This window comes from Cuculus canorus, chromosome 6 (assembly GCF_017976375.1).
Source record: "Cuculus canorus isolate bCucCan1 chromosome 6, bCucCan1.pri, whole genome shotgun sequence".
In the NCBI taxonomy this organism is placed as follows: Eukaryota; Metazoa; Chordata; class Aves; order Cuculiformes; family Cuculidae; genus Cuculus; species Cuculus canorus.
The window spans coordinates 40,936,216-40,950,382 of NC_071406.1; the positions used below are offsets into that span (position 1 = coordinate 40,936,216).

Sequence of the window (14,167 nt, forward strand, 5' to 3'; positions counted from 1 at the left end):
TGAGGAAAACCCTCACAAGAGTGAAAAAGCAATGGTTTCGCTCAACTTTTGACACCATCACGCCCCTCCTTTGACACACGTTCTTCCTGGGATGCAGTGAGACACAAATGCTTTGTCATTTAAGGTTTAGAATTCTCTCCAAGGAGAATTCTGTAAGTCCATGTTGTAAAATGTGGTAATGCCCCACCACCTCTGATGCCAAGATGAGGATTTATGAGCTCACACCTTGCAGCCTTGGCCACGTTATCACACAGCACCTGTGTGCCGCGTGCTACGGCGAGCTGGAATAAGCAAGCCTACCTTGTGGAGTCTGACGAAGGTTTCATATGGCCCTGGCTGCTCTCCTCCCAGACGCTGTTTGCCAGCTCGTTCCCGATAGAAGACATCACCTTGATGAGCTCTATCGGCCAGTCATCCAAGTCGAGAGAGCGGACCCGGGAGAGGTGCGTGCCAAGGTTTCGGTGGATACCTGAGCATTCGATACATATGAGGGCTCCGAGATTCAAGCTGGCCCAGTCAGGGTCTACAGGAAAAGAGACACAAGAAATTAGTTCAATAAAATGCCTAACGAAATTTTCCGCTTAATATTTGTGGATAAAGATTTTGGCTCGGGAGCTAAAAAATGCAGGCATTCTGCCCAAAAGTACAGTTGAGTGGTCTTCCAGTAGGGTCAGTTTTGCCCTGTGGAGATACCAATTCTTCTGAGAAACCTTCAAGGAGTAAAAAAATTGTAGAAGGCGGTCTCAAAAGATCTATCATTCCACCTCCTGTCAAAAGAAAAATAGGAATTAGAGGGAAAAGAAGAAACAAAGAAAATATCAACGCAGCGGCAGGCAGCGGATGATGAAGTAACGGAGAAAGCCCCTCCTTGGGAATCTAGAGCCACTCGTAGCCAATTACAAGGGAAAAAGGAGAAAAAAAAAGGAGTGACTAGATACAATGTCTCTGTTGCTAACTATATCAACTCCCTTAATAACCATCTATATCATCACCTACATATGGCTTTTACATCTAACACACTATGGGGTATGTTTTCATCTCTAAGATCAGGGAGATGAGTACTAAGATGAAAATGGGATACTTTGAACAGTCCCAGTTTTCGTGTACGAGCCAGAGGATTCCACCGACACACACACACACACAAAACAACCCTGCAAACGATAAGGCCGGGACAAATCTGACAAAAGCCGGGAAATTCAAAGTCATTCCCCAAGATGGTTCACTTTTCTGCTGCTGTCCAGTGTTATTTAAATCTAGATCTGTACGAACCTCCCTCTCTCCCACAAACATTCATTTTAACAAATGCAATGGAAGATGCATGGGAGGAATTTTGGTGGCTTTTCTTTCTTCCCCTCTGCTGTCAGATCTTTCTTCTCGCCGTACCCTGGGTTTTCTGAAGAACTACTGGGCTCTCACGAATGCCAAGCAGGAAAATGCTGCTTAATTGGGAGGGCAAGCAATTTTTACTTAAATCTAAACAAAATTTAGAGCTGATAGAAAATTTGCAGAGTTTCCATTTGGGGAAATCTCATTCAAAGACTAATTTCTACTTTATGTAAACCAAAAGCAAAAAGTTATTTTTGGCAGCTAAAATAGACGGCAACAAAACATTTCAGAGTTCTTTGTCACGTGTCACATTTGGACACAAACTATGAAAGGAAAGCAGATATTTTTAATTGCAAAGTCACACATTTCACTGAAGGCACTGACTGACATGTCAAGTTAGTCCTTAGAAATCTAAACATATTCCGTACCAAGTCTTATACCAGGAATATACATCCTTTCGAGGACAGGCTGAGAGAGTTGGGGTTGTTCATCCTGGAGAAGAGAAGGCTCCGGGGAGACCTCAGAGCAGCTTCCAGTGCTGAAAGGGGCTCCAGGAAAGCTGAGGAGGGGCTCTGGATCAGGGAGTGCAGGGAGAGGACGAGGGGGAATGGTTTTAAGCTGAAAGAGGGGAGATTGAGATGAGATATTAGGAAGGATTTTTTTCCTGTGAGGGTGGGGAGGCCCTGGCCCAGGTTGCCCAGAGCAGTGGTGGCTGCCCCATCCCTGGAGGTGTTCAAGGCCAGGTTGGATGGGGCTTGGAGCCCCTGATCCAGTGGGAGGTGTCCCTGCCCATGGCAGACGGTTGGAACTGGATGATCTTTAAGGTCCTTCCCAAATCATTCTATGATTCTATGAAGACAGCATTTTGAATTTCAATAACCTGACAACACACAGCTGAGTTTGAAGGTTGCAAACCAGGAAAGGCAAGCGTTGAACTCATTACACAAATCCACTGCAAAACCAGAGTTGTCGATCTCGGTTACAACTGGATTGCGCGGAGTAAGACAGGGCTCTAACGAGGAGCTTGGAGAAGTGGCACTGTTCAATGGTTCCTTGGCAAAAGCTGACAGGATGTCACTTATCACACCTGTTTCAGTGTACGCACATGAAAAATTGTTCTCAAAAGGAGGGATGCCAGAAGACAGAAGTCACTACCCACCACCACCAATGGCAAGCTGTAAACTCCATGTTCAGGGATGTTCCCGTTCTCAGTTCACTGCTCCTATCTGCACCTTTCTCCTCCCACGTGCAGCTGAGGAGTTTTTAAGACTTATGCTCGGAATTTGCTACCACTGATTTATACTGCAAAGAACTACATGTGGTCAGTAAACCATAACTTTTCAAGGTGGGTTTTTTTTGGTTTTGCTTTTTTTTTTTTTTTTAAAGGATGATAAAAAAATAAGCTCCCTTTTCCTGCTGCTGCTGAATTGGAGAAGGCTTAGAATACTTCCAAGCAGATGGGAAGCTTTGCTCCACTATGCATACATCCAAATCTGATGGCAAAGGAAAGAAAAAGCCCCTTCATCGCAGCCATAGGTACTATAAATCTAATTTCCTTTCTTTGTTTTGCTTACAATATGTCAAACAAAATATACCTTTTTAAACATCACTGAATGCTCCTAGATTACAATTTTCAGCTGCCCATGTTCTTAAAGGCGTTTTGTTCTCTCAAACCTCCTCCCTGCTTTGACTTGCACCTCTGTGAGCTTGATCATTTGAAGGTGAAAGCTCTCAGAACGGCTTTTGGAGGAGAAAACCCCCTCCCCACCGTTTCCTCCATCCCTTAGGACAGGAGCGTGTTGATGAAAGGCTTTGCCACGCTAAATCCTGATGAGTTGGGTAGGTGCGAGATAGTGCTGGGCTGAGCAGAAGAGGAGCGGAGAGGAGCCCAAGAGCCAGGGAGAGAAGGAGAAGCAGGGACTGAAGGTATCTTGCAAAGAGTTGGAGCAAAAGAGAGAAAAGTTTACATAGTTTCTATTATTTAAAAGGCATTTTTTCTCCCTATTCTGATTAAAAACGTGAATCTTGCGACGGGTCTGACAAGGCTTCCCAGCACCACCCAAATTACAGAATCACCAGGTTGGAAAGGACCCACTGGATCATCGAGTCCAACCATTCCTAACGCTCCCTAAACCATGTCCCTCAGCACTTCATCCACCCGTTCCTTGAACACCTCCAGGGAAGGCGACAAATTACTGCTTCAGTGTTTGGCTCTCAAATACAAAATAAGAAAGACTGGAAAACTAATGATGAGACCCTCTTTAAGCCACCCCTATTTTTTCCTACAACCGAAAAGACCCGATATTCCATGCTCTGCAGATATCTTGGAAGAGCCACTCCCATTTATCCTCTCATCTGCTCTTTAAGCAGAGAGACTGGAAGAGCTAAAAGCTCTGGGAAAAGGCATTTCCTTCTGGAACACGAAATGCCATCTTCTTGGGCAAAAAGCATTTGACTTTCTCTGTCACTCTGGGATGGGAATGTTAAAGAAAGGACTTAAAAACTTTAGTTTGAGGCTGCCGAAGGGCCAGAAGGCACCGGGATGCTGCTGGTACTGCTGCTGCTGATTAACATACAACAAGGCAGAAATTCCCCGGTGAAACAAAGTGCTGTGATGAAGTGCTAAAAAGGCAAAGAGCTCTTAGGAAGGGGAAGAATGAGACTTCTGAAGTGGAAGATTGATGGCTCTTGAATAGAGCTGAGGGACAGGAACATCTCATATTCCTTTGCTCCCAAACATCTGGCTTTGTGAAGATGCAAACTACGTAAGCTTTCCACAAGAGGGCTGGTGTTTGTGATGCTAAATGCTTCGGGGTAAGGACTTGCCTGGGCAAGAGGGAGAGAAGGAAATGAAGCAAACCCTGGCAGAAAAAGCAGCAGGCTGAGGTTCACCTCGTGCACGTGTTTAGGATACATCACTTCGGAAATAACTCAAATTGTTCTAAAGAAAAGAAGGTAGGCTTAAAACCGTGAAGGCCAAATGGCACGAAGAGTCAAAGAGGGCTCATATCATCTCCGACAACACAAATAATTAAGAGAGGTTCCAGCTGGGATTCCAAAATCACCCCTCGTCCCCTGAAAAGCGACACAGCCAAGCGCCGAGTGCCGCCAAGAAGGGCAGTCCCACCCTGCCCTCTCTCTGCTACTCATTCTTGGCACGGCCCTTCTGCCAGCACTGGGCACACGCCGCCAGCTCGACACACGAAGCAATCGGGATGGAAAACAACCTGGATGAACGAGAGGGAAAAAACCCCAGGTGCTGCTTTCCTGTACAGTCATTTTCCCGATTAACCACCTAGTTTGGCTCCATAAATACCTGGATACGAGCGATATGGGTTGAGATTGGGGAGAGAAATGCACCTCGGGGAGAGTGGGGACTCTGAGCAGAGCTGAAACGGATCACGGAAAGGACACGCGTGGGTGTGGGAAGTTGTCTGCAGGGAAGGGATTGCACATTCCTGGGTGAGCAGCGAGCAGGGTCTGGGAAAATGCCACCCACAGCCGCAGAGACAGAGTGAAGCAGAAACCAGTAACAGTGCCATTGCGGTCTGCTCAGACGGCGGTGAGTACTTCAAATGAGCTAAATCTACATCGAGGTCACCTGAAGACCCCGTCCTTCTCCTAGAGAGCACAGCATCTTCTGTGTCTTTTACTTGAACTATATCAAAGCTTTGGTGTAAATCTGAATGAGTACCCGGTCAATACGAAAGAACACGAATAAATAAGAGTCGCTTTGGGCTGCGTACGTTAAAATACCAACCAAATCAACATTTGTTTATCACCGCTGGATTACCAGCCAGTGGAATGTAAAGACCTTAATCTATCCATGTGGCTATTATTTCTGTCTCTCTGTGAAAAGTCCCTGTGGAATCTCTTCGGGATCTCCCTCCAGCAGGTCAACAAGCTGTTCTGACAGCATCCCAAGTCCTGGAGCTCGAAGTGTGGTCCAGCCAGGGCTCATATCCCCGTGTGCTGAACTGCTGGGGAACCTTTGTTCTTGATCCGTCTCCTATGGATGGCATACAAATAACTGAGAGATTTCAAAAGCAGCAGTTAAAAACCAGTCTGCACGTGAAGCAGATTTTGATGGTATGGAAAAATCTCTTCTATTTTGTGGCTGTTAACGTGCTAACCAGTGTGTCCTGGCAGCCAAGAGGGCCAGCCGTGTCCTGGGATGCATCAAGCACAGCACTGCCGGCCGATCTACAAAGGTGATTGTCCTGCTCTGCTCCTCACCTGGAGCACTGGGTGCTCAAAGAAGGATCCAAAGCTACCGGAGCACGTCCAGAGGCCACAAAGTTGGTGAAGGGTTTACTGGGGAAGCCATATGAGGAGTAGCTAAAATCACTGGGTGTGTTCAGCCTGGAGAAGAGGAGACTGAGGGGAGAGCTCATCGCATCTACAGCTTCCTCACAAGAGGAGGAGGAGGAGCAGGCGCTGAGCTCTTCTCTCTCATGACCAATGATAGGACCCAAGGGAATGGCAGGAAGATGTGCCAGAGGAGGGTTAGGCTGGATATTAGGGAAAGGTTCTTCTCCCACAGGGTGGTCCCAGGGAAACCGTCATGGCACCAAACCTGACGACATTCCAGAAGCATTTAGCCAACACCCCCAACCCCATGGTGAGAATGTTGGGGTTGTCCTGTGCAGGAACAGGGGTTGCATTCGATCCTTGTAGGTACCTTCCAACTCAGACACTATGATTCTATGATTGAAGCCTTCTGAGGATGAGGCAAGGTTTAGTGAATGATGGAACTGGCTAAATGACCAACCATAGAATCACAGAATCATAGACTCATGATTCATAGAGACAACATAGAACCACAGAGACAACAAAACAGTCGCGCAAAAGGAGCTGCACTTCCAAAATGAATGCTCATTTTACAGTTAACTGGGATGTTAAAATGCCTTAGACCAGTAATAATAATTATACTCAAAATAATTATACTCAAAGATAAATAAATCAATATTTTCCCATTTAAAGCACATGTAAAAATCACAAAAAAAAGTCCTGACTTTCAAATACCAAAGAAACAAAGACGCACAATTTCTCAATCCTTCTGCTTCTCCAACTAATTGCTTTAGAGCGAGAGCGCTTCCTTTTTGTGGCTTTGTTGCAAACCCCTGGAACTAAAGAGCACCAGAATAATGACCTCAGCCAGGGTTAGTGAGGTGAACCGCAGCTCAAAGTATTCTTGAGAACACTTTTCTGAACACTAAGTATATGTTTTAGAAAATAAAAAAAAGGGAAAGAACACAAAGGGGGGAAAAAATCCCAAATAAGTTTTCTAGTATCCAGATATAATGAGAAATGACTTTGGTTTCTTCTGACAAGTAACCCTAAAAAAACGAAACCAAAAAAAACCACCAATCAAGCTCTGCCTCTTTGAAAATATTGCTATGGCACATGTGCCCTCTCCACGAAAAACAAGAGGAAAATGGAAGTAACTGATATCAAAAGGGAAGTAACTTTGTTCAAAGGAAAGGAGGAAAGAAATACTAACATTTGAAGCAGCATGTGAAACAACAAGGGGAAAAAATTAGGGTGCATCTGGCACAGCATATATGAAGTATAAACTAACATAAATAAGTCTGATTAAGCAAACTCCATAATGAAGAAGAAGCTTTCAAACAACATCTGGAATGTAATATCAAAAAAGACAAAGCCCATAGCGGGCGTTCACTTAAGTCCTGGCCAAAAAGAAGGAGAAGAGGTCAGTTTTCTGAAACCAAGTAGCTCTACTTACTCTGTGCTTCGCAGTCCACGCAGTGGGAATTGCCTCTGATGTTCCGTATGGACTGAAGGGCCATGGCTTCGTTTTGACTCGTCAGGCGGGACTGGGTAGATTGAAAGAAAAGCATAAGCAACAAGTGAGAACCCAATAAAAAGTATGAGAAGACACAACCGTCAGCTGAACAAATAGCAAAACTCAAGCTCGTATCAAGATCAAATGATCAAAGAACCCAAGTCTTTGTTTTGCCTCCTGAGAAGTGGTGATCCTTTGCCATCTCCAAGAATCGTGAGTCCACGTCTGCCAAGAAGGGACTGTTTTTTCCTCCCACGTTCCTAACATTTCAGGATTCCTCCCAGGGCTCTCTCCACCCTGCCCAGGAGAAAACAGTGTTTGGAGGTGTCCAGTTTGGATTCTAACAAGTGGGGAGACTGCACAGAGGAAAACTGAGCTCCAAATGACCCCTCCATTCACAAGTAAAGCGGTCACAGTGTAGGTTTACTTCTGGAGATAAATTAGATACGAATATTATTTCATAAAATCGATTCCTTTTATTGACGTTTATGCTTTTGCTAATGAAGACTAAAGGATGGTTTGCGAAAGCAACTGAAATCTTTTTACCATCGAAAGGTCAGATTTAATCAGATTGCTCTCATGTAGCTTCTCTCCATGATGACCTGCCAATGACCTCTACCCGGGACCCCGAGAGACTGTCAGGATGTACAAATACTTCAGCTCTACTAAACCACCCTCTGAGTAGAAAATGGTTACCTGTGTCAAATAATGGACTCGTTGCAAGGAATTGGTTTAAGGTTGTAAGTATGGCCACGAGGAGATACGTCCTCCTCATCTGTCAACAGGACTAAAGCTACAGCTAAAGCTGTCCAACCGACTACACTTTGCTATTCCAGCTACTTCTTCTGACATGTTTTGAGACTTCAATAATACTTTAGAGAAATAAAACCTCTGTGAGCATTGTAGCGGGCTGACTATATAATCCCAAAGCTCCTTGTACACGCATAATCCTACCAAGGGAGTCTTCCTTTCAAAAGAATATTTAATATACACAGTGGCCAACCTTCCCCGTGGGTACCAGCACTCTTTATCCTCTTTGTATTACTATTTTTATACGGGTGTGAGTGTACACATCTCGTCTGTTATACTCCCTTAACATACACAGTCAAATGCATAAATCCAGGAAAGGCAAGAAAAAAATATAAGGAGTCATTTTTTTTAATATCTCGGAAATACCTATTGGAAAGAATTTTTTTAATATTTTTTTTTAAAGAATCACACAGAATCACAGAATCACCAGGTTGGAAAGGACCCATTGGATCATCGAGTCCAACCATTCCTAACACTCCCTAAACCATGTCCCTCAGCACTTCATCAACCCGTTCCTTAAACACCTCCAGGGAAGGCGACTCGACCCCCTCCCTGGGCAGCTGTTCCAGTGCCCGATGACTCTTACTGTGAAGAATTTTTTTCTGATATCCAACCTGAACCTCCCCTGACGGAGCTTCAGGCCATTCCCTCTTGTCCTGTCCCCTGTCACCAGGGAGAAGAGCCCAGCTCCCTCCTCTCCACAACCTCCTTTCAGGCAGTTGTAGAGAGCAATAAGGTCTCCCCTCAGCCTCCTCTTCTCAAGGCTAAACAACCCCAGCTCTCTCAGCCGCTCCTCGTCAGACGTTCTCCAGCCCCTCACCAGCTTTGTTGCTCTTCTCTGGACACACTCCAGAGCCTCAACATCCTTCTTGTGGTGAGGGGTCCAGAACTGAACACAGTATTCAAGGTGCGGTCTCACCAGTGCTGAGTACAGAGGGAGAATCACCTCCCTGGACCTGCTGGTGACCCCATTTCTGATACAAGCCAAGATGCCGTTGGCCTTCTTGGCCCCCTGGGCACACTGCCGGCTCATGGTCAGTTGGCTGTCAACCAGCACCCCCAGGTCCTTCTCCTCCATGCAGCTCTCCAGCCACTCCTCCCCCAGAAAGAAAATGGTCATTAAACTATATGATGGTGAAGATGATAATTACTGGTGTCTGATCTGCTCTGGTAGATAAGGGCAAGGAAAGCAGGAATCCATTTCAAAACAACAGTCTCCTCCTTGCAATAGAAAATTATTAAAAACATCTGCCTGGTGGATAATGTTAAAGGAACTACAGGTCTGAGGAATTACTTCTCGCTTCTCTCCCTCCACTACCATTCAACACCTGCTCTCTAGTTGTGAAGTTTCTGCAAACACAGAGACTCGAGAAGCAGTTCTCTTGCCATTCCAAAACAAGCAATAGCTGAAGAAGTCTCAGGTTTTAAACATTTATTTATCTATTTTGACAGGAAAAGGAGAACAAATTATTCCTGACATCCTATAAAAGAATTGCAAAGTAGAAGGTCTGTACCTCTCAGATAACGTTCACCTCGCCCCCAAAAAGCTCTGATGAACTGATTCTGGATTTGCTTTCTAGTATATTAGTTAAAGCAGAAAACCCATAAAAAAATTAATTCAGTGTAATTAAAGAAGAGAAAAATCATGCATATGCTTTGTAAAGCAACAGACATGAAATCAGTGGTTTAAATTTGGTTTCAGTGATTTGTATCACTTCACCAGAGCAGAGCCCTGTCGCTGAACGCTACCTAACATTTATGGTCACGGCAACCAGAATATGGAGTTCAGTTTTGCCACGTGGGAGCTCAGTGGACTCAACTAGAGATTGGACCAGAAAATTCGCCGGGTTTTGAGTCTGCCTCCGCTCTTCTCCAAGACAGGCTTTTCTTTAAGGGCCTTCTGCACATCTCTAACCTGAAACCAACCTGAATCTGCAGCACGTCTCCTACACTATGCAGCTTCTCAGAGTCCATGACCCAGCTCAGTCACAATTTTAAGAGCAAAACCGACAGCAAAACGGATAATCCAGAAGCTCCATTAATTCGATTGCTGTCAAAAACGGTCGAACAGGCGGCAGCACCAGCTGCCTTGAAATATCTGATACGCACACAGCTCTAACGCTGTTCTGTTGCGTGTAATACATGCATATCGCTAGGAGTAGAAGGTTAAAATTCAAGCAGTAGAGGGTTAAAATTCAGATTTCTTTAATTTGTTTTCATCATCCATCCATTACCGATTTTCACTCTTCCTCTGTGTCCCATACCTTGTTCTTGCTGCTCTCGCATGACTGTAAACTGGCCAAGATCTGACTCTCGATGGCTTGAACCCACGCGTCTCTTTCTTCATATGTGGTAGCTTCAAAGTGCCAAGTCTGGCCGGTGAGAGAGACAATGATAAACTCAAAGTTTTCTTCTTGTTCTGTAAAAAACAAGCAATAGGAAGAAAAGTTTTAAGCGTAAGGCTCTCGAGAGAGTCCTGTTTGGTGAGCACGGCTGCGATGTAAGAAGCTAACGCAAGGCTGGACATTTGAGGCTGGATATATCCAACCACCCTGCAAAACTCTTCTCTCTCCAAATACCACGTAGATAAAGTACTCTTTGGGGTAATTATTCAGTGCCTCTGTGTGTTTGTGAGTTTGGTACCAAGTCTGTATTTTTATGGAACACAAAGTGTCCGACAAGCATCGCTTCAATTTAAACCTGAGCTGCTAAGAGCTACGTAAGGTAAAAATCAAATTGTGCCACACGGTAACTTAAAAGATGGATGGACTGCAAAGAGCCGGCAATACAGGCAATTTGAGAGTTTACCCTCTTCCTTCAAGCAGTTTTTCACACGCACAGATATATTAAAAGCGGATGCGTACATTTTCTTGTCTACAGTATAAATACACTGGGTGATAATACAGGATAAAAATCAGTTCAACCTATTCAACATTCACGTTCGACACAGGAGATGAGAAAATGATCTGAGAAGCCAGCAGAAAGGGTCAATGAAATATCCTTAGGGCTACTGGAGTATAAGGACAAGTATTCAGGCCAGAGGACCGCAGCGGATGAAAATAGCGTCAGAACTGAACTAAATGGCCACATGCTCTGACTACACATGGGACACCAGAGTCAAATTGAAAAAAAAAAATCAGGGAAGCTGCGCATGTGGAATTGGGAAGGGCAGGCACGAAGCATGAAAGGAACAGAATAATAGAGCACAAAGTTCTGGTGAACATCAGCCATAATGGGCTTTAGAAAGAGCATTTACATTTGCTTGCCTACTAATGACTTACTATATATTCAGAGTCATGAAACTCCTGCATTATCTTACCATCCATAAGCACGAAAAGGTAAATGACAAATCCAGCGCTGCCGCTCACTGGCAGTCGTGTTCCCAACCTGGGGGACAACTGGTTTTCTTTGATAAACTCCACGTTAGCGAAGCCAGTGCATGGTTTTAATGGTAACTCAAAGACAGCAGAAGGTTACTTTGCACCTCGAGGTGAGAATAAACACGGAGGTGAAGGTTATTTCCAGGTATATGAGCTGCATGAAGCAGCAGCTGCACTAAAAAAATACAGTGCGGGATAAGAGGGAAAAGAAAGACAAGAGAAATGATGCAACTGTACAGCTACAACTACTTTGCACTTAAGCAAGGCAGTGATAAAAGCAAATGAGTAGACTCTTTACCCAAAATGCTGTGATTAATCATGGAAAATAACACATTTATCAGAGCTTTCAAGAGTTTAGGAGAAAGATGTAAGAAGATCTACTCAACAATAAAGGAAATTATGTTCAGTCCTGTGTGGTGTCTCACAGAATCATAGAATGGTTTGGGTAGGAAAGGACCTTAAAGCCCATCCAGTTCCACCCCCTGCCATGGGCAGGGACGCCTCCCACTGGATCAGGAGCTCAAAGCCCCATCCAACCTGGCCTGGAACCCCTCCAGGGATGGGGCAGCCACCACTGCTCTGGGCAACCTGGGCCAGGGCGTCCCCACCCTCACAGGAAAACATTTCTTCCTAAGATCTCATCTCAATCTCCCCTCTTGCAGGATCTGCCCAGAAAACAGTCATTTTTGCCACCTCATATAACAATTCTCCACACTCTCTTTTCCAGCAAGGAGGAGACCCTGGAGGGAGGCAAAGACAGAGAAGAGCACAACAAGAGAGGAGACTCCTCCAGCGCCCGTGGCAGGGCTGTCTCCACACATAATAAGCGCATGCGGTATAGAAGTAAAACTCAACAAGTATACACTTGGAGAGTCTCTCTGTGCTAATCCTGCGATTTCCCAGCAACAGAATTCCAGTAAAAGAAATATATACAATCAAGACGCAGCATCGTTGAATCTTCCCATCTTCTATTTGCCAATAAGCTTGACCGTGAAGCCGGTTTGCCCGAGAAGGGTTTATGAGAAGTAAACTCTGCAATTCAGCCAGTGTACGGTTTAAAAGCCAGGCTGGAACACCATCCTTGCAGTGGTACCTCCGCAAGCTTTGTCCTCCAGAAACACCACACAAAGTTCTCTCCCTTCAAATGGGTCATTCAGGCAATCGGAGTGCAACTTGGGGCAAACCTCCAGCCATTTCCCGTGGTCGCTCTTCCATACACCAAATCTTTTCCCAATGGAGAGGCTCCTGTGTTTCATCTCCTGACCTTTTCGGCTCTGACCACCTGACATGGTGACAAAAGCTGTAAAGACCTTGCACAACCTTTGTGGCTGCGGATAACAAAATCCATGTCACAGGCTGACGAGTCTGTCCCAGTATGGCCCTGCTGTGGGTTATGATTTCAGACTGGGCTGGAAGGACATTCTTGTTTCATCAGTTAAGGTAGCTGAAAACTTGGTCATCATATATTAAATCATAGAAAAATCATATATTAAGAACACGCAAGTTTTCGCTCTCTTACAGTCTTAGCTTCAGGTTTAGCTCCTCAGCACAGGAAGGACACGGAGCTGTTGGAGCGAGTCCAGAGGAGGCCACGGAGATGATCCAAGGGCTGGAGCACCTTCCAAATGAAGATAGCCTGAGAGAGTTGGGGTTGTTCAGCCTGGAGACAAGAAGGCTCCAGGGAGACCTTAGAGCAGCTTCCAGTGCTGAAAGGGGCTCCAGGAAAGCTGGGGAGGGGCTCTGGATCAGAGAGTGCAGGGATAGGATGAGGGGGAAAGGTTTTCATCTGAAAGAGGGGAGATTGAGGTGAAATCTTAGGAAGAAACGTTTTCCTGTAAGGGTGGTGGCACAGAGAAGCATTGGCTGCCCCATCCCTGGAGGTGCTCAAGGCCAGGATGGACAGAGCTGTGATCACCCTGATCCAGTGGGCCGTATCCCTGCCCATGGCAGGGGGTGGAACTGGATGATCTTTAAGGTCCCGTCCTACCCAAACTATTCTACAATTTAATGAAAAAGCTCAGCTGAAGAGCAACTCAGCGAGCTGAAGATGTGTTCAGTAACACTTTTTCCTGCTTAAATACAACAAATTTTATTTGGTAAGCACAACTGTGAGAGAAGCAGCGGTGCCTGCTCCGTGTCACCCGCAGGGCAATGCCTACAAAAGATGAGTGGAGAATGTGTATGTCTTTATCCACCGCATTCACGAACAGGAAAATCCAGGCAGCTGAATGGAATTGTTCAGCTTTACTCTTCAGTAAAATTACAGGTTGTGCCATTTAAATCCCTGTGAGCCCAATCACAGAATTTTATTAAACAGTTTTCCATGTTTAACAGTTATTCATAGCAAGGTCCACTATAATAGTATTTTAGCACCGTCAATCTGTCGAAATCAACCTGCCCAATTACTCCAAACTACATTAATAACACCAGATATTACACTAATTGTGTCCAGTTTCTATGCAGACGAGGTCCCGCGGGGCTAATTCTGCATCCTCGGGGGCAAGCAACTCAGCCATCAACCTGATTTCACCAGGAATCCCTCCTCATTACACAAGTCCAGGCTGTCAAACTTTTTTTATTTAAAAAAAAAAAAGGTTAATGGGCCAATCAGTCATCAATTATTTCCTGGAAGGCTGGCAGACAAAGGGTTAAAGTGCGAAGAACCAGCTGCAACTCATTTCCATTTGGAAGTTATTATCAACAGGAGATGTCTACAATTTTGTTGCTGTTGTTTGGTTTACCCTCCCTTTTTTTTTTTTTAAGTGGGAAGGGGCAGTTGGGATGGGAAATGAGCCGAAACTGTAAAATTGTGATTATATGGATCCTAAGTGATTTGTTTTAGAGG

General features: G+C 45.0%; 1 protein-coding gene across 9 annotated transcripts in view; it reads right to left on the reverse strand.

Annotated features, from left to right (window-relative positions):
- The window catches only part of AGAP1 (ArfGAP with GTPase domain, ankyrin repeat and PH domain 1), a 390,099-nt gene that overhangs the window by 42,094 nt on the left and 333,838 nt on the right, over nucleotides 1-14,167 (reverse strand). For all 9 annotated transcript variants that reach the window (XM_054069546.1, XM_054069540.1, XM_054069538.1 and 6 more), the window contains 3 exons: nucleotides 10,207-10,361; nucleotides 7,073-7,163; nucleotides 301-523 (listed from right to left, as the gene is read on the reverse strand). In XM_054069546.1, the coding sequence (XP_053925521.1) occupies nucleotides 301-523; nucleotides 7,073-7,163; nucleotides 10,207-10,361 (469 nt within the window). The remainder of the gene's footprint in view (nucleotides 1-300; nucleotides 524-7,072; nucleotides 7,164-10,206; nucleotides 10,362-14,167) is intronic.